The sequence below is a fragment of the Bombina bombina genome, chromosome 6, assembly GCF_027579735.1.
Source record: "Bombina bombina isolate aBomBom1 chromosome 6, aBomBom1.pri, whole genome shotgun sequence".
Taxonomy (NCBI): domain Eukaryota; kingdom Metazoa; phylum Chordata; class Amphibia; order Anura; family Bombinatoridae; genus Bombina; species Bombina bombina.
In genome coordinates, this window is record NC_069504.1 from 547,405,896 (window position 1) to 547,426,393 (window position 20,498).

The 20,498-nt window shown below is 38.2% G+C and overlaps 1 protein-coding gene across 1 annotated transcript in view; it reads right to left on the reverse strand.

Annotated features, from left to right (window-relative positions):
• MYO5C (myosin VC) overlaps positions 1-20,498 on the reverse strand; it is a 315,165-nt gene that overhangs the window by 269,501 nt on the left and 25,166 nt on the right. The window contains exons 2-4 of the mRNA XM_053717482.1: positions 14,270-14,380; positions 10,875-11,046; positions 7,482-7,626 (exon numbers count right to left, since the gene is read on the reverse strand). Coding sequence (XP_053573457.1) covers positions 7,482-7,626; positions 10,875-11,046; positions 14,270-14,380 — 428 coding nt within the window. The remainder of the gene's footprint in view (positions 1-7,481; positions 7,627-10,874; positions 11,047-14,269; positions 14,381-20,498) is intronic.

Sequence of the window (20,498 nt, forward strand, 5' to 3'; positions counted from 1 at the left end):
AATCCGATTGGCTGATCCAATCAGATTGAGCTCGCATTCCGATCAGCCAATAGAATGCGAGCTCAATCTGATTGGATCAGCCAATCGGATTGAACTTGAATCTGATTGGCTGATTCCATCAGCCAATCAGATTTTTCCTACCTTAATTTCGATTGGCTGATAGAATCCTATCAGCCAATCGGAATTGAAGGGACGCCATCTTGGATGACGTCCCTTAAAGGAGCCTTCATTCGTTGGTAGTCCGTCGGGAAAGAAGGATGTTCCGCGTCGGAGGGATGAAGATTCAGGACCCGGCTTCGAAGATGACCTCGCCCGGATAGAAGACTTCTTCAGCGCCTTTTGGAAGATGACCTCGCCCGGATGGAAGATTTCTTCAGCGCCGCTTGGAGGATCATTTCATCGGATGGAAGATTTCTTCAGTGCCCCTTGGATGATCACTTCTGCCGGTCCGGATGTCCTCTTCAGTTCCATCGGTGGCTCAGCTGAGTGAAGACAACTAAAGGTAGGATGATCTTCAGGGGATTAGTGTTAGGTTATTTTAAGGGGGGTTTGGGTTAGATTAGGGGTATGTGGGTGGTGGGTTTTAATGTTGGGGGGGGGTTGTATTTTTCTTTTACAGGCAAAAGAGCTGAACTCTTTGTTGCATGCCCCCACAAAAGGCCCTTTTAAGGGCTGGTAAGGTAAAAGAGCTTTGAACTTTTTTAATGTAGAATAGGGTAGGGCATTTTTTTATTTGGGGGGGGTTTGTTATTTTATTAGGGGGCTTAGATTAGCTGTAAGTAGCTTAAAATTGTTGTAATATTTTTTTAGATGTTTGTAACTTATTTTTTTTATTTTTTGTACTTTAGTTAGTTTATGTAATTGTATTTAATTGTAGTTATTTGTAGGTAGTTAATTTAATTTATTTAATGATAGTGTAGTGTTAGGTTTAATTGTAACTTAGGTTAGGATTTATTTTACAGGTAATTTTGTATTTCTTTTAGCTAGGTAGTTATTAAATAGTTAATAACTATTTAATAACTATTCTAACTAGCTAAAATAAATACAAAGTTACCTGTAAAATAAAAAAAAATCCAAAGATAGCTACAATGTAATTATTAATTATATTGTAGCTATCTTAGGGTTTATTTTACAGGTAAGTATTTAGTTTTAAATAGGAAAAAAGTGTAGTGTAGTGTTAGGTGTAATTGTAACTTAGGTTAGTTTTTATTTTACAGGTAAATTTCTGTTTATTTTAGCTAGGTAAGCTATTAAATAGTTAATAACTATTTAATAGCTATTGTACCTAGTTAAAATAAATTGAAAGGTGCCTGTAAAATAAAAATAAATCCTAAGATAGCTACAATATAATTATTATTTATATTGTAGCTATATTAGGGTTTATTTTATAGGTAAGTATTTAGTTTTAAATAGGATTAACTTAGTTAATAATAGAAATATTATTTAGATTTATTTAATTAATATTTAAGTTAGGGGGGTGTTAGGGTTAGTGTTAGACTTAGGTTTAGGGATTAATAATTTTATTACAGTGGCGGCGGTGTAGTGGGGGGCAGGATAGGGGTTAATAAATTTATTATAGGTGGCGACGGTGTAGGGGGGGCAGGATAGGGGTTAATAAATTTAATATAGGTTGCGGCAGGGTCAGGGAGCGGCGGTTTAGGGGTTAATACACTTATTATAGTTGCGGCAGGGTCAGGGAGCGGCGGTTTAGGGGTTAATAGGTATAGAGTAGCTTGCGGTGGGCTCCGGGAGCGGCGGTTTAGGGGGTAATAAGTTTATTTAGTTGCGGCGGTGTAGGGGGGGACAGATTAGAGGTGTTTAGACTCGGGGTACATGTTAGGGTGTTAGGTGTAGACAGCTCCCATAGAAATCAATGGGATGTCTGTCAGCAGCGAACTTGTACTTTCGCTATGGTCAGACTCCCATTGATTCCTATGGGATCCGCCGCCTCCAGGGTGGCGGATTGAAAACCAGGTACGCTGGGCCGTAAAAGTGCCAAGCGTACCTGCTAGTTTTTTGATAACTAGCAAAAGTAGTCAGATTGTGCCGTACTTGTGTGCGGAACATCTGGAGTGACGTAAGAATCGATCTGTGTCAGACGGAGTCCGGCGGATCGAAGTTTACGTCACAAAATTCTACTTTTGCCGGTCTGTAGCCTTTGATAACTAAGGCGAATCAGCCTCGCCACAAATACGCTGCGGAATTCCAGCGTATTTGAGGTTGACGGCTTGATAACTACCCCCCAAGAGCCCAAAGACTCCATTCTGTCATCTACACAGAGTGCTCTGCTCACTGGGGCAAAGTGTGTACTGCCTCCTGCAGACTGTTAAAGGGACATTAAACACTTTGAGATGGTAATATAAAATTATATATTTTATATATATAAAAAAACTCAGCAATATACTTTATTTATTTTCTCCCCTTTTCTTGTAATTCCATTCTGAAATTGTGAGCATTTCAGTTATTGTTAGAAATTGAAGTGCACTGTATTACACACAACCATTGGCTCCACACTCTAGTGACCTATGTTTTTCTGTCCCTAATTGGCCACAGCTGAGAAGGTAACCTAAATTACAACATGGCAGCTATCATTGTTTTATAGACACTAAAACTTTACTCTTATTTTTTCAATACTTAAACAGCTAAGGAAAATTTAAAAAATACATCTACATGTTATTCTCAGACTAATCTTTTCTTTGAATGCATCATTCTATCTAGCATTTATTTAGTGTTTAGTGTCCCTTTAAGGCTGTGACACACTGCAAGCGAAAGGGACAAAGAGAAGACTAGCTGCTGTGGGAAAGAAAATGAGAGAAGGGATATTTATCAAAGGTCTGGTGGACCTGATCCGACAGTGCGGATCAGGTCTGCCAGACCTTGCTGAATGCAGAGAGCAATACGCACAAGAGCTTCTGGTGGAACACTGACCCCTGCAGCCAGCAGGGAGGTGTCAATCAACCCGATCGTACTCGATCGGGTTGATTTTCGGCGATGTCTGTCCGCCTGCTCAGAGCAGGTGGACAGCTGCTTCATAACTGCTGTTTCTGGCGAGCCTGCAGGCTTGCCAGAAACACGGGCCCTCAAGCTCCATCCGGAGCTTGATAAATGGACCCCAGAGAGAGGAGAGAAGGGGGAGGAGAAAAAGAAAACACTAAGGCCTAGATTTAGAATTCGGCGGTAGCCGTGAAAACCAGCGTTAGAGGCTCCTAACGCTGGTTTTAGGCTACCGCCGGTATTTGGAGTCACTCAAAATAGGGTCTAACGCTCACTTTTCAGCCGCGACTTTTCCATACCGCAGATCCCCTTACGTCAATTGCGTATCCTATCTTTTCAATGGGATCTTTCTAACGCCGGTATTTAGAGTCGTTTCTGAAGTGAGCGTTAAAACTCTAATGACAAAACTCCAGCCGCCGGAAAATAGCAGGAGTTAAGAGCTTTCTGGGCTAACGCCGGTTCATAAAGCTCTTAACTACTGTACCCTAAAGTACACTAACACCCATAAACAACCTATGTACCCCTAAACCGAGGTCCACCCACATCGCCGCCACTCGATTAAAATTTTTTAACTCCTAATCTGCCGACCGCCACCTACGTTATACTTATGTACCCCTAATCTGCTGCCCCTAACCCCGCCGACCCCTGTATTATATTTATTAACCCCTAACCTGCCCCCCACAACGTCGCCGCCAGCTACCTACAATAATTAACCCCTAATCTGCCGACCGCAAAGCGCCGCCACCTACGTTATCCTTATGTACCCCTAATCTGCTGCCCCTAACACCGCCGACCCCTATATTATATTTATTAACCCCTAATCTGCCCCCACAACGTCGCCGACACCTGCCTACACTTATTAACCCCTAATCTGCCGAGCGGACCTGAGCGCTACTATAATAAAGTTATTAACCCCTAATCCGCCTCACTAACCCTATAATAAATAGTATTAACCCCTAATCTGCCCTCCCTAACATCGCCGACACCTAACTTCAATTATTAACCCCTAATCTGACGACCGGAGCTCACCGCTACTATAATAAATGGATTAACCCCTAAAGCTAAGTCTAACCCTAACAATAACACCCCCCTAAGTTAAATATAATTTAAATCTAACGAAATTAATTAACTCTTATTAAATAAATTATTCCTATTTAAAGCTAAATACTTACCTGTAAAATACATCCTAATATAGCTACAATATAAATTATAATTATATTGTAGCTATTTTAGGATTAATATTTATTTTACAGGCAACTTGGTAATTATTTTAACCAGGTACAATAGCTATTAAATAGTTAAGAACTATTTAATAGTTACCTAGTTAAAATAATAACAAAATTACCTGTAAAATAAATCCTAACCTAAGTTATAATTAAACCTAACACTACCCTATCAATAAATTAATTAAATAAAATACCTACAATTACCTACAATTAACCTAACACTACACTATCAATAAATAAATTAAATACAATTTCTACAAATAACTACAATTACATAAACTAACTAAAGTACAAAAAATAAAAAAGAACTAAGTTACAAAAAATAAAAAAATATTTACAAACATAAGAAAAATATTACAACAATTTTAAACTAATTACACCTACTCTAAGCCCCCTAATAAAATAACAAAGACCCCCAAAATTAAAAATTCCCTACCCTATTCTAAATTAATAAATGTAAAAGCTCTTTTACCTTACCAGCCCTGAACAGGGCCCTTTGCGGGGCATGCCCCAAGAAAATCAGCTCTTTTGCCTGTAAAAAAAAACATACAATACCCCCCCCCAACATTACAACCCACCACCCACATACCCCTAATCTAACCCAAACCCCCCTTAAATAAACCTAACACTAAGCCCCTGAAGATCTTCCTACCTTGTCTTCACCATCCAGGTATCACCGATCCGTCCTGGCATCCGGTGCTGAAGAGGTCCAGAAGAGGCTCCAAAGTCTTCCTCCTATCCGGCAAGAAGAGGACATCCGGACCGGCAAACATCTTCTCCAAGCGGCATCTTCGATCTTCTTCCATCCGGTGCGGAGCGGGTCCATCTTGAATCAGCCGACGCGGATCCATCCTCTTCTTCCGGCGTCTCCCGACGAATGACGGTTCCTTTAAGGGACGTCATCCAAGATGGCGTCCCTCGAATTCCGATTGGCTGATAGGATTCTATCAGCCAATCGGAATTAAGGTAGGAAAATTCTGATTGGCTGATGGAATCAGCCAATCAGAATCAAGTTCAATCCTATTGGCTGATCCAATCAGCCAATCAGATTGAGCTCGCATTCTATTGGCTGATCGGAACAGCCAATAGAATGCGAGCTCAATCTGATTGGCTGATTGGATCAGCCAATCGGATTGAACTTGATTCTGATTGGCCGATTCCATCAGCCAATCAGAATATTCCTACCTTAATTCCGATTGGCTGATAGAATCCTATCAGCCAATCGGAATTCGAGGGACGCCATCTTGGATGACGTCCCTTAAAGGAACCGTCATTCGTCGGGAGACGCCGGAAGAAGAGGATGGATCCGCGTCGGCTGATTCAAGATGGACCCGCTCCGCACCGGATGGAAGAAGATCGAAGATGCCGCTTGGAGAAGATGTTTGCCGGTCCGGATGTCCTCTTCTTGCCGGATAGGAGGAAGACTTTGGAGCCTCTTCTGGACCTCTTCAGCACCGGATGCCAGGACGGATCGGTGATACCTGGATGGTGAAGACAAGGTAGGAAGATCTTCAGGGGCTTAGTGTTAGGTTTATTTAAGGGGGGTTTGGGTTAGATTCGGGGTATGTGGGTGGTGGGTTGTAATGTTGGGGGGGGGTATTGTATGTTTTTTTTTACAGGCAAAAGAGCTGATTTTCTTGGGGCATGCCCCGCAAAGGTCCCTGTTCAGGGCTGGTAAGGTAAAAGAGCTTTTACATTTATTAATTTAGAATAGGGTAGGGAATTTTTAATTTTGGGGGTCTTTGTTATTTTATTAGGGGGCTTAGAGTAGGTGTAATTAGTTTAAAATTGTTGTAATATTTTTCTTATGTTTGTAAATATTTTTTTATTTTTTGTAACTTAGTTCTTTTTTATTTTTTGTACTTTAGTTAGTTTATGTAATTGTAGTTATTTGTAGAAATTGTATTTAATTTATTTATTGATAGTGTAGTGTTAGGTTAATTGTAGGTAATTGTAGGTATTTTATTTAATTAATTTATTGATAGGGTAGTGTTAGGTTTAATTATAACTTAGGTTAGGATTTATTTTACAGGTAATTTTGTTATTATTTTAACTAGGTAACTATTAAATAGTTCTTAACTATTTAATAGCTATTGTACCTGGTTAAAATAATTACCAAGTTGCCTGTAAATATTAATCCTAAAATAGCTATAATATAATTATAATTTATATTGTAGCTATATTAGGATGTATTTTACAGGTAAGTATTAAGCTTTAAATAGGAATAATTTATTTATTAAGAGTTAATTAATTTCGTTAGATTTAAATTATATTTAACTTAGGGGGGTGTTAGTGTTAGGGTTAGACTTAGCTTTAGGGGTTAATCCATTTATTATAGTAGCGGTGAGCTCCGGTCGTCAGATTAGGGGTTAATAATTGAAGTTAGGTGTCGGCGATGTTAGGGAGGGCAGATTAGGGGTTAATACTATTTATGATAGGGTTAGTGAGGCGGATTAGGGGTTAATAAGTGTAGGCAGGTGTCGGCGATGTTGTGGGGGGCAGATTAGGGGTTAATAAATATAATATAGGGGTCGGCGGTGTTAGGGGCAGCAGATTAGGGGTACATAGGGATAACGTAGGTTGCGGCGGTGTACGGAGCGGAAGATTATGGGTTAAAAAAAATATGCAGGGGTCAGCGATAGCGGGGGCGGCAGATTAGGGGTTAATAAGTGTAAGGTTAGGGGTGTTTAGACTCGGGGTACATGTTAGAGTGTTAGGTGCAGACGTAGAAAGTGTTTCCCCATAGGAAACAATTGGGCTGCGTTAGGAGCTGAACGCTGCTTTTTTGCAGGTGTTAGGTTTTTTTACAGCTCAAACTGCCTCATTGTTTCCTATGGGAGAATCGTGCACGAGCACGTTTTTGAGGCTGGCCGCGTCCGTAAGCAACTCTGGTATCGAGAGTTGCATTTGCGGTAAAAATGCTCTACGCTCCTTTTTTGGAGCCTAACGCAGCATTTTTGAACTCTCGATACCAGAGTTAATTTTATGCTGCGGCCAGAAAAAAGCCCGCGGAGCGTTAACAGCCCATCTACCGCCAAACTCCAAATCTAGGCCTAAGGGAATGGGGAGAGAGAAGACAAGAAGGGCGGGTAGAAAATGAGACAATGTGAAGAGAGAAATGGAGGAAAAGGATAAAAGGATAATGGAGGAAAAGGACAATAAACACTTTTTAATCTAATTTAATACTTTATATATATATATTGTGTGTATTTTTATTTTTTTTATTTTAAACTAGTACATCTAAGAAGCATTTAGAAATACCTGGCCATTTGTTTGTAGGCTTCTTCAGCAACAGCAAAGATATGTGGATCCATATCACCCATATTTTGCCCGCTATATGCATGTATAATAGCATCTCCATATATTGGTAACTCCTTATATGGATTGATTGCAACCAAAATAATTCCTGCAGCAAAAAAATCAATTAATTCATTAAAAAAAATAAAAAAATGAAAATTCTATGCGACTGACACACAACCAAAAATATTAATATTTTGTCAGGTTAGGAAGGTTTGTTAAATGTATGTTTGGACACTAATAGATAAAATATGATATGATAGTTATTTGGAATTTTCCATACATTCTGCATTCTCACCATTTACAAAAAAATTCAAGAAACAAAACCTGTTAATAATGTCTCAAACACACATTTAACTATGATCTGCCCCTCATATTGTGATAAATTAAATTCACTGAAGCACATAAACTCTAACGCTATATGAAAATATAGCAAGTATTCTTATCCAATAAAATATTTAAATCTGTGAAAAAATCCCATCTCTCTCTGTGTGACCTGCATTCTTAAGGATGGTAAGTACAGTAAATAATGAATTAACTACCAGCAAAACAGAGCTTGTAAGTATTTCCTCTTGACTTAGTGCGCTGTGGATGAGAAAATGATAATGTTTGTACAGGTGTGTTTACCTACATATTTTGTCATTTATTTCTTAGTTCAAGTGTCTTTGCTGCTCTCTGTAATTGGCAATTCAGTCATGGCAATAACGGCTGAATCATTGCTAAAGGAGCAACATCACATGCATTCCCATACTACCTTAATAACTCTAATACAATCAGGAAAGAGTCTTTATTACTTTGTTTTTACACCTCTCATTTGATAACGTTGTTTTGTTGTTTTTTAGATGGGGAAAATTGCTGGTCACCTTCTATACCTTGAGAATATATTTGCTGATGTGAATTCTCACTTCTATCTCTTTACTCATTAGTTTTGATGACAATTCTATACTTTGCAGGTTGACATATATATATGTATATACATTCATGTCTATATGATCTTGTACTTGTAGTACACCTCGGTTGTACAGTTGTCTTTATTATCTAAGGAAAAATCAAATAAAATATTTAATTTAAAAAAAAATGCTTCTAGTAAAAGTTATCACTGTTTTATTGTTACCATTTTTCTCTGCCCGTGCATGTGAAGCATAGCTAGATATTCTTAGTACACCAGTATTTTAAATACTGCAGCTGCTCAGAGTGTCAGTGAGGCTTGTATCATGTCAGCAATTAAAAAATTGAGTTTTCACCAGATGGTACAAGCACCTTAGGCTCTCTGAGCAAGTGCTGTGTTTAAAATATTGATGCACGGTGCATACTTATATACACTTTTAAAACAGCTATAGCTTTTACTAGAAGCATTTTTGCTAATACATTTATATTACAAAAATACTTCTACTCAAAACTGAAATGCATCCATGTGGATTTCAATTTTGGCTGGAATATCCCTTTAAACAACATTCTAATCTACCTCTAGAGGCCTATCTATCAAGCTCCGAAAGGAGCTTGACGGCCCGTGTTTCTGGCGAGTCTTCAGACTCGCCAGAAACAGCAGTTATGAAGCAGCGGTCACAAAGACCACTGCTCCATAACCTGTCCGCCTGCTCTGAGCAGGCGGACAGGAATCGCAACAATTCAACCCGATCGAGTACGATTGGGTTGATTGACATCCCCTGCTGGCGGCCCATTGGCTGCGAGTCTGCAGGGGGCGGCGTTGCACCAGCAGCTCTTGTGAGCTGCTGGTGCAATGTTAAATGCGGAGAGCGTATTGCTCTCAGTATTCAGCGATGTCTTGCGGACCTGATCCGCACTGTCGGATCAGGTCCGCAAGACATTTCTTAAATATGCCTCATTGTATCTAATTTACCAAACATATAAATATAGCCAATAAAAAGGTGTTCATATAAAGTAACAAACTTTTTTTATCATTTATAGATAAAATTCATTTAAGCGTTCCAAAGATATACAAATTTATAATTACAACCGAATTTAAAGGTACAGTAAAATCAAAGTTAAACCTTCATGATTCAGATAGAGCAGTGATTTTCAACCTTTTTTTTGCCGTGGCACACTTTTTTACATTAAAAAATCCTGCGGCACACCACCATCCCAAAATTTTACAAATTCACACATTGTAGCCTAATACAGCATATATATATATATATATATATATATATATATATATATATATATATATATATATATATATACACACACACACACACACACACACACACACTGTACTGTGCTGTCATGCCATGCCTTCTACAAACTATACGTGACTTATTGACATTCATTCACAAACAATCATAATGATTGTCTGTGAATGAATGTCAATATGTCATGGTTGTAAATGATGCCTGCCTGTCTGCCTGATGAGCCTGTCACATACCTCCCAATATTTAAAAATTTGAAAGAGGGACACCTCCGCACTCCCCCCCCCCCCACACTGCAAACTGGGAAAAGTGTTATACGTGGAACACTATATATATATATATATATATATATATATATATATATATATATATATATAGGCGAGCTGCCGCTGCTCAGTCATCATCTCACTCAAAATAAAAAAACGGCCCAGAGTAAAAAACAAGCAAAATTTTAAAAATATGTCACACTGTTGTCAGTCTGCCGTGGCACACCTGAGGATCTCTCACAGCACACTAGTGTGCCACGGCACACTGGTTGAAAAACACTGCGATAGAGCATGACATTTTAAACAACTTTCTAATTTACTTCTGTTATCAAATTTGCTTATTCTCTTGGTATCTTTTATTGAAGAGTAAAACTAGGTAGGCTCTCATAAGAGCTGAGGAGTGTGCATGTGTCTCTAGTATTCTATGGCAGAAGTGTTTTGCAACATTATTTGTAGCTTTGTTATGCAATGTTGCAAAACACTGCTGCCATAGAGTACTAGAGACACGTGCACACTCCTCAGCTCTTATGAGCCTACCTAGTTTTACTCTTCAATATAAGATACCAAGAGAATAAGCAATTAGAAAGTTGTTACACTTTCATGATTCAGATATAGCATGCAATTTTAAACTTTGATTTTAGTGTCCCTTTAAATTTGGTTGTAATTATAAATGTGTATATCTTTGGAAAGCTCAAATGAATTATAACTATATAAAAGAGTTTGTTACTTTACATGAACACCTTTTTTATTGGCTGTATTTATATGTTTTGGTAAATGACGGTTTTAAGAACCATAATACATATTTTATGTATTTTTAAACCACAAAATGAAGTACATTGTATTGGCCAATATATTTTTAAAATAATTTCAATGAGAAATACAATTTATTTAATAGGAATGGGGAGGGACTATTTTTTATTTTTTGAAACACTTTTTCTTACCGCTATAGGTGTAGATAAGTTTTGACTCCATGAACCGAACTTTGAGATTGTGCAGAACAGCCGGTTCATGCAAATAGCTGAGAGCAGTCAGGTCATTTTCACCTACAAGGATATCTGGATTTCTAAGAGGGGGTAGAATCAGTTTTCCAGGATCTACTGGATATTTCAGGTCCTATAAAAGCAAAGACAGTTTAAACCATATGCACTGGCCGTCTAACAACATAGCACTTATAATCAGTAGCATTATGGTAATTAATATCCTTGCAAAAACGAATTCCTATGCAACGTTTAAACAGAAAAGAACTGCTAGATATAATGATGTATTCACAGTAAAGATTAGCCTGAGAATAGTTTGTAGATGTATTTTACTAAACAAATATATTAGTTGTTCAAATATTAAATACAAATATATTGCATTTTTTTTAGTGCACATCATTTTACATTTTATATTATAATCTCAAACTGTTCATTGACCCTTTATATCTAAAGTGTAAAATGAGCTTCCCTTAATAAAACTCATGAGATATATGAGAAGTCAAAATGAATGTCACAGTCTGGTCACAGAGGTCTTCCATCAAAGCAAAGGAATAGTGTATAAATAATATGCATGTAAACTTAGAAGCTATGGTAAGCAAACTGTTATGAGCCTTTATTTTATGAATTTCTGACTTCCCAGCCTCCATTTTATTAAAAAAAAAAGTCAGCTTAAAGGGACATTAAACACTAAATAAATCACTGCCCTTGAATGATGTATTCAGAGCAAAGATTAGCCTGAGAATAATTTGTGCATGTATTTTTAAAAATGATATTAGTTGTTTAAATATTGAAAAAAAAATAAGGGTAAAGTTAATGTGCATAAAGCAGTGGGCGCTGCCATATTGTAACTTAAGTTACCTTTTCTGCTGAGGCCAATAAGCAATGAATGTAAATGTCTTACTAGAGTGTCCAATGACTGTGTGGAATATAGCTGTGTCTGTACTTCCACGTTTAACATGAATTGGAAAGCCCACAATAGTCTTTTACTACATGTAATTAAACAATTTATATTAATATCTTAAAGTGTTTAATGTCCCTTTAAATAAGTCAGCTTGGTTAAAGGGACATGAAATTCAAAATTAGCCTTCATGGCTCAGATAGAGCATGCAATTTGAAGAGACTTTTCAATTTACTATTAAAAAATGTAATTTGTTCTCTTGTATCCTTTATTGAAACGCATACCTAGGTAGGCTCAGGAGCAGCAATGCACTACTGGGCGCTAACTGGTGATTGGTGGCTATGCAAATATGCTTCTGGTCATTGGCTCACCAAATGCGTTCATATAGCTCCCAGTTTTACTGCTATGGAGTTTCTTTAACAATGTGTTTAATTCCTTTGCAGGGGTTAAACACATAGTTATATGCAAACAATAGAGCAATAATAAAATGTTCTGGCACATTAGAGCATTTTCTTTTTCCGGCTTAATGTCCCTCTAAAGACAGGAGCAACGTTGCTCTATATTTAGAATGATTATATTGTTTTTCTTATATAGTATTAGGTCTTTTTTACTTATAAAAATGTAGATGTATTGTTGCATAGTAAACTAAATATTTTGTATAGTAATTTAGTAACAGTATTAAATAGTAAACGTGTCCACAATTTAGCATTGAATTGTATCTCCCTGTCCTGTTAAACATCATCACAAATGTGATTGTTTTATTTATGTTCTTGAAACTTACTGGACTTAAAGGGACAGTCTAGACCCAATACATAATTTTGATAACTTACTGTACATACCAGAGAAACATCCTGCAACTGCTCCCACATCTGTAAGCTTGTAAGTAGTAGATGAAATATTTACATACTCATTGCTTGTTAGGAGCCTAAACTGTCTGTCAAGCTCCGTCCATCTATTGAGTGTATATTTTGGCATGTTAAAGGGACAGTCAACACCAAAATTGTTATTTTTTAAAAAGATAAACGCCTTTACTACCCATTCCCCAGCTTTGCACAACCAACATTGTTATATTAATATACTTTATAACCTTTAAACCTCTAAATGTCTGCCTGTTTCTAAGCCACTACAGACAGCCTCATAGCACATGCTTTTTTTTATTAGCTTTTCACAAGAGACTGCTAATTCATGTGAGCCATATTAGATAACATTGTGCTCTCTCCCGTGGGCTGTGCACAACACAGCACTAATTAGCTAAAATGCAAGTCAATAGATAATAAATAAAAAGCCAAAGCCATGTGATCAGGGGGCAGAAGAGGCTTAGATAAAAGGTAACCACAGAGGTTAAAAGTATATGAATATAACCATGTTTTCTGTGCAAAACTGGGGAATGGGTAATAAAAGGATTATCTATCTTTTTAAACAATAACATTTTTGGAGAAACCTTTAGGTTTATCCAATCAAGATTGATTGCTAAAGGGATAGTCTAGTCAAAATTAAACTTTCATGATTCAGATAGAGCATGCAATTTTAAGCAACTTTTTAATTTACTCCTATTTTCAATTTTTCTCCGTTCTCTTGGTATCTTTATTTGAAAAAGCAAAAATGTAAGCTTAGGAGCCTGCCTCATTTTTGGTTCAGCACCTGGGTTGATTGGTGGCTACCTTTAGACATCAATCAGCAAGTGCCACCAAGGTGCTGAACCAAAAATGGTATGGCTTCCAAAATTACATTCCTGCTTTTTCTAATAAAGATACTAAGAGAATAAAGAAAATCTGATAATAGGAGTAAATTAGAAAGTTTCTTAAAATTGAATCACGAAAGTTTAATTTTGACTAGACTATCCCTTTAAATATGTTTTCCTACTCACACATGCTGATTTGTGCATGTGCAATTTGCAATAACTAACTGATAAATATTAAACGTGCACTGCTAAACTGTCATACAAGAAAACAGCTAATTGGACAAGAAGAAGGCAGTGGGTGGAGCTTACCGGCCATTTTCAGCTGCTAACAAATGATGATTATTTAAAGGTTTCTTGTACTTCGCACAAGCTTATAGATGTGAAACCTGTTGCAAGATGCCTGTTCGGTATGTAACAATAAGTCAAATAAAATAAGTATTGGGTCTAGACTGTCTTTTTAAAAGCACTAATTTAAGGCATCAGCTGGCCAGTGACTTCCTATATTTATACTAGAAAGTCAGCTGCTTTTCTAACAAAGAGTAATTGAATCAGTGTGGCCAAGCAGGCTACAACATGTGACTTTACAACTTACTTCCTTTTAGAAAACAGCCGTCTAGGAGTTTTTGTCTAGCGCTATCAAGTAGAAGCAATGACAGACCTTGGTGAATAGACCACCAAAATACCAATCAGCTAAATCTGAAGTATCAATCAGATTGGAATTTGCTATAATTCTGTTATAAATGAATGAATAATTAAACAAGGTATAATAGTAGTGCTTACGGTTCCATCTTCCAATCGTAACTGAAGCACGTTGTCACCAATCTTGAAGTCTTTGGTTATTTCTGCAGACTTCCACACCTCATCAGGGTCAGGGATCCAAACCCTATTATACTTAATAATGAAAACATCACAATTAGCATAAAACAAGGTAACTATACAATCTAAAACACAATGGTTAACAATACACAGTCACCATCTTTCAAACATAGTATAGATTTGTGCAAAGGATAAAAATTTGTTTCGGATAAAACATTTTTTAAAGAAACATTTTTGTCAAATGATTTTCCCATTATTCATTAAAGAAAGCTGAAATAATACTGCATTGTGTCACTTGTGAGAGGGGGTCAGTACAAGTGACACCCACTGTGTTACAAAACTGACAGGTAAAACAGGAGACAACTTAAGCCCTCATCCACATAAATCTAGTACAGAAGAGGTCATAGGTGAAAGAATGGATCCACCTGAGACTCTCTGCTTCAAGTATGCTCATCTGAATATGCAGTGGGCAGGGGTGGAACTACCATTGGTGCAGCAGATGTAGTGGCACCAGGGCCCGAGAGCTGGAGGGAGCCCATAACAGCAAGCCTATATATAGGCGTACGTAGAATGTATACAATCCTACTGCAACTTTAAACCCGGGTTACCAGCATCTTTGAATATCCCAAGGTGAGGGATAACTTGTGCCCCACTATTGTATCGGATTAACAAACATATCCACAGCAGCCAAGTCCGCCTTTACAGAAAGTTCTCATCAGTACACAGCAATCAGCTGCTTTTCCTCCACGCTGCTGGAGCAGCGAGTAACAACCTGAGAGTTGCTGATGAGAAGCCTGTGACGTCAGACGCCGACTCACATGTGCAGAGGTTTGCACACTTCCATCTCCAGGAACGGCAGTTACTGCAGCCGCGGTCCAAGTCTTGACCGAAGGATTTCTCCTCCTCGGTAACACCCTCTGAACACTCTCCTGACTCACGGTACAGTAAACTGTATCTATTTGTGATACAAGCCGTTATTTTCTTTCCACTGTTCCAATACCGAAGCTCATTTGCATACGGCCACCTGCACTGTGTTGATACATATGAACTTGGTGCTTGTCTTTTAAGTCTTATTTTACGATATCACTGTTATGCCATATCTTTTACAATACCATTTTTATGCTATATCTTTTTAATGTCAATAATTATCAATTGGTATCTGCAATATCCGCATCATTTATAGGTCTTAACCTGCTTTTTTATTAGGATTTTTTCCCAGTTTCATTCACCTTACAGGGAGACGTCCCTATTTTTAGTGTTTATATATTTGTGTATCTTATTCTATTTGTTTATTAAATTTTATACTTTAATCTTTATATGGTGTGTATACTTTCAGCTTGTTAGCGCACTTTCTCTATCTTGAAGCTTAGGCTTCGCTATTTGGATATTAACTTGTGTCTGATACATGCGGAGATTGTATCTTTAGCCCCTTAACGACTGAGGACGTGCAGGGTACGTCCTCAGAAAAAAGGCAGTTAATGCCTGAGAACGTACCCTGCACGTCCTCAGTGTGGAAAGCAGCTGGAAGCGATCCTGCTCGCTTCCAGCTGCTTTCCGGTTATTGCAGTGATGCCTCGATATGGAGGCATCCTGCAATAACCTTTTTAAGTCATCCGGTGCAGAGAGAGCCACTCTGTGGCCCTCTCTGCACCGGAGATCGGTGGCTACCTGCGTTGGTGGGTGGGAGCCGGACCGGGAGGCGGGTGGCGGCCATCGATGGCCATGTGGATCTGAAGGGGGGCGGGATCGTGGGCGGGGGTGGCTGGGGGTGCGCACGGGCGCGCGCGCGTGCACGGGAGGGTGGGGGCGGGCGCGTGCACGGGGAGGGAGCGGGTGGGAACCGCTACACTGCAGAAAATGGGGAAATAAAAAATATAATAAAAAATAAAATTTAAACAATCAGCAAGGTGGTGGGGGTTTGTCTGTGGGGGGTGGGGGGTGGGGGAAGCTACACTACAGAAAAAAACAAAAAACCCCAAAAAAAAGCACTTTTTATTGTAAACTGGGTACTGGCAGACAGCTGCCAGTACCCAAGATGGCCCCCAATAAGGCAGAGGGGAGGGTTAGAGAGCGGTTTTGGGGGGGATCCTACACAGTAGCATATGTAAATATGCTATAAAAAAAATTTCATTTTTTTTTAAAAACCCTTTTATTTTAGTACTGGCAGACTTTCTGCCAGTACTTAAGATGGCGGGGACAATTGTGGGGTGGGGGAGGGAAGGGAGCTGTTTGGGAGGGATCAGGGGGTGGGATGTGTCAGATGGGAGGCTGATCTCTACACTAAAGCTAAAATTAACCCTGCAAGCTCACTACAAACTCCCTAATTAACCCTTTCACTGCTAGCCATAATACACGTGTGAGGCGCAACAGGATTTAGTGGCCTTCTAATTACCAGAAAGCAACGCCAAAGTCATATATGTCTGCTATTTCTGAACAAAGGGGATCCCAGACCAGCATTTACAACCATTTGTGCCATAATTGCACAAGCTGTTTGTAAATGATTTCAGTGAGAAACCTAAAATTGTGAAAAATTTTACGTTTTTTTTAATTTGATCGCATTTGGCGGTGAAATGGTGGCATGAAATATACCAAAATGTGCCTAGATCAATACTTGGGGTTGTCTACTACACTACACTAAAGCTAAAATTAACCCTACAAGCTCCCTAAAAGCTCCCTAATTAACCCCTTAACTGCTGGGCATGATACACTTGTGGTGCGCAGTGGCATTTAGCGGCCTTCTAATTACCAAAAAGCAACGCCAAAGCCATATATGTGTGCTATTTCTGAACAAAGGGGATCCCAGAGAAGAATTTACAACCATTTATGCCATAATTGCACAAGCTGTTTGTAAATGATTTCAGTGAGAAACCTAAAGTTTGTGAAAAAATTTGTGAAAAAGTGAACAATTTTTTGTATTTGATCGCATTTGGCGGTGAAATGGTGGTATGAAATATACCAAAATTGGCCTAGATCAATACTTTGGGATGTCTACTAAAAAAAAATATATACATGTCAAGGGATATTCAGGGATTCCTGAAAGATATCAGTGTTCTAATGTAACTAGCGCTAATTTTGGAAAAAAATGGTTTGGAAATAGCAAAGTGCTACTTGTATTTATGGCCCTATAACTTGCAAAAAAAGCAAAGAACATGTAAACATTGGGTATTTCTAAACTCAGGACAAAATTTAGAAACTATTTAGCATGGGTGTTTTTTGGTGGTTTTAGATATGTAACAGATTTTGGGGGTCAAAGTTAGAAAAAGTGTGTTTTTTTCCATTTTTTCCTCATATTTTATAAATTTTTTTATAGTAAATTATAAGATATGATGAAAATAATGGTATCTTTAGAAAGTCCATTTAATGGCGAGAAAAACGGTATATAATATGTGTGGGTACAGTAAATGAGTAAGAAGAAAATTACAGCTAAACACAAACACCGCAAAAATGTAAAAATAGCCTTGGTCCCAAACGGACAGAAAATGGAAAAGTGCTCTGGTCACTAAGGGGTTAGAGTAGTGTTTAGCAATACCATCCTTTAGCGTGCACTAATCCACTCAATTTGATTTGTTTACAATCCTAATGCAGAGAAGTCTTTTATTAGTGCAAGTAGCAGATTCATCCATCCATCTAAGTTACCTTTGGGGGGCTGCAAAAAAATCTTGCACCAGGGCCCTCTGTTGAGTAGGTCCGCTACTGGCAGTGGGGTAAATAAGGTAATTACTTACCTCTGCAAATCACACATATGTATAACCAGCAAACAATGCATTACACCAGAGGGTTTATTTTACTGATAAAAACACTGCCTTTTTGCAGTAACAGACTTTCACAATTAATTAAATAAGACATACTAATAATTATCAAATAAATCTTGTCTCAATGTATTGCTGTAGTAGGGAATATGATATAATCAGATGTCTATCACAGCATTTGCATTTTTCTAGGTTGAATAGCGAAATAATTATTAATGTCATTAAGAAATTGTAGAACTATAGCAAAAAAGAGAAGCGCAAGACACCAGATCTCTGTGCTGCGTTAAAAACACTTTAAGAAATTGTGTTAATTTATTTATTCATTAAAGGGACATGAAAGTCAAAATTACACTTTCACTATTTAACTTTTCAATGTATTTCTATTATCAGCTACACTTTGTTCTATTTGTTAAAAAAGCATACCTAGGTAGGCTCAGGAATAGCAGTGCACTACTGAGAGCTAACTGATGATTGTTGGCTGCCTATGTATGCCTCTTGTTACTGGATCATCAGATGTGTTCAGCTACCTTCCAGTAATGCATTGCTGCTCTGGAGCTGTATTTAACGTTCGCCAAGATTTGGAGTTCTGCGCTAGGGTTAAAAAGCAGCGTTAAGGGGTCCTAACGCCCGCTGGTATTGCGAGTCAGGCAGGAAAGGGTCTACCGCTCACTTTCTTTCCGCGACTCGAGGCCACCGCAAATCCCTTTACGTCAATTGCGTATCCTATCTTTTCTATGGGATTTGCCTAATGCTGGTATTACGAGTCTTGGAAGAAGTGAGCGGTAGACCCTCTACCGACAAGACTCCAACCACAAAAAAAAAGTCAGTAGTTAAGAGTTTTATGGGCTAACGCGGGAACATAAAGCTCTTAACTACTGTGCTATAAAGTACACTAACACCCATAAACTACCTATGAACCCCTAAACCGAGGCCCCCCCACATCGCAAACACTATAATAAAAATGTTTAACCCCTAATCTTCCGATCGGACATCGCCGCCACCTACATTATAGCTATGAACCCCTAATCTGCTGCCCCTAACATCGCCAACACCTATATTATATTTATTAACCCCTAATCTGCCCCCCCAACGTCGCCGCCACCTACCTACACTTATTAACCCCTAATCTGCCGACCGGACCTCGCCGCCACTATAATAAATGTATTAACCCCTAAACCGCCACACTCCTGCCTCGCAAACAATATAATACATTTTATTAACCCCTAATCTGCCCTCCCTAACATTGCTGCCACCTACCTACAATTATTAACCCCTAATCTCCCGCCCCCAACGTCGCCGCTACTATAATAAAGTTATTAACCCCTAAACCTAAGTCTAATCCTAACCCTAACACCCCCTAACTTAAATATAATTTAAATTAAACGAAATAAATTTACTATCATTAAATAAATTATTCCTATTTAAAACTAAATACTTACCTATAAAATAAACCCTAATATAGCTACAATATAACTAATAGCTACATTGTAGCTATTTTAGGATTTATATTTATTTTACAGGAAACTTTGTATTTATTTTAACTAGGTAATCAGCTCTTTTACCAGCCCTTAAAAGGGCGTTTTGCGGGGCATTGCCCCAAAGTAAATGACGTCATCCAAGATGGCGTCCCTCAAATTCCGATTCAATCAGCCAATCGGATTGAACGTCAATCTGATTGGCTTATTGAATCAGCCAATCAGAATTTTCCTACCTTAATTCCTCCATCTTGGATGACGTCATTTAAAGGAACCGTCATTCGTCGGGAAGTCGTCGGCCAGGATGGATGTTTCACGTCGGAGGTCTTCAGGATGCTGCCGCTCCGCTCCGGATGGATGAAGATAGAAGATTCCGCTTGGATGAAGACTTCAATCGAATGGAAGACCTCTTCTGCCCCATTTGGATAAAGACTTCAACAGGATGGAGGACCTCTTCTGCCCCGCTTGGATGAAGAATTCGGCTCGGCTGAGTGAAGACGACTCAAGGTAGGGAGATCTTCAGGGGGTTAGTGTTAGGTTTTTTTAAGGGGGGTTGGGTGGGTTTTAGAGTAGGGGTATGTGGGTGGTGGGTTGTAATGTTGGGGTGGGATTGTATTTTTATTTACAGGTAAAAGAGCTGATTACTTTGGGGCTTAGATTAGGTGTAATTAGTTTAAACTTCTTGTAATTTTTTTTTATTTTCTGTAATTCAGTTTTTTTTTTTGTACTATAGTTTAGTTTATTTAATTGTATTTTAGTTTAGATAATTGTAGGTAATTTATTTAATTAATTTATTGATAGTGTAGTGTTAGGTGTATTTGTAACTTAGGTTAGGATTTATTTTACAGGTAATTTTGCAATTATTTTAACTAGGTAGCTATTAAATAGTTATTAACTATTTAATAGCTATTGTACCTAGTTAAAATAAATACAAAGTTGCCTGTAAAATAAATATAAATCCTAAAATAG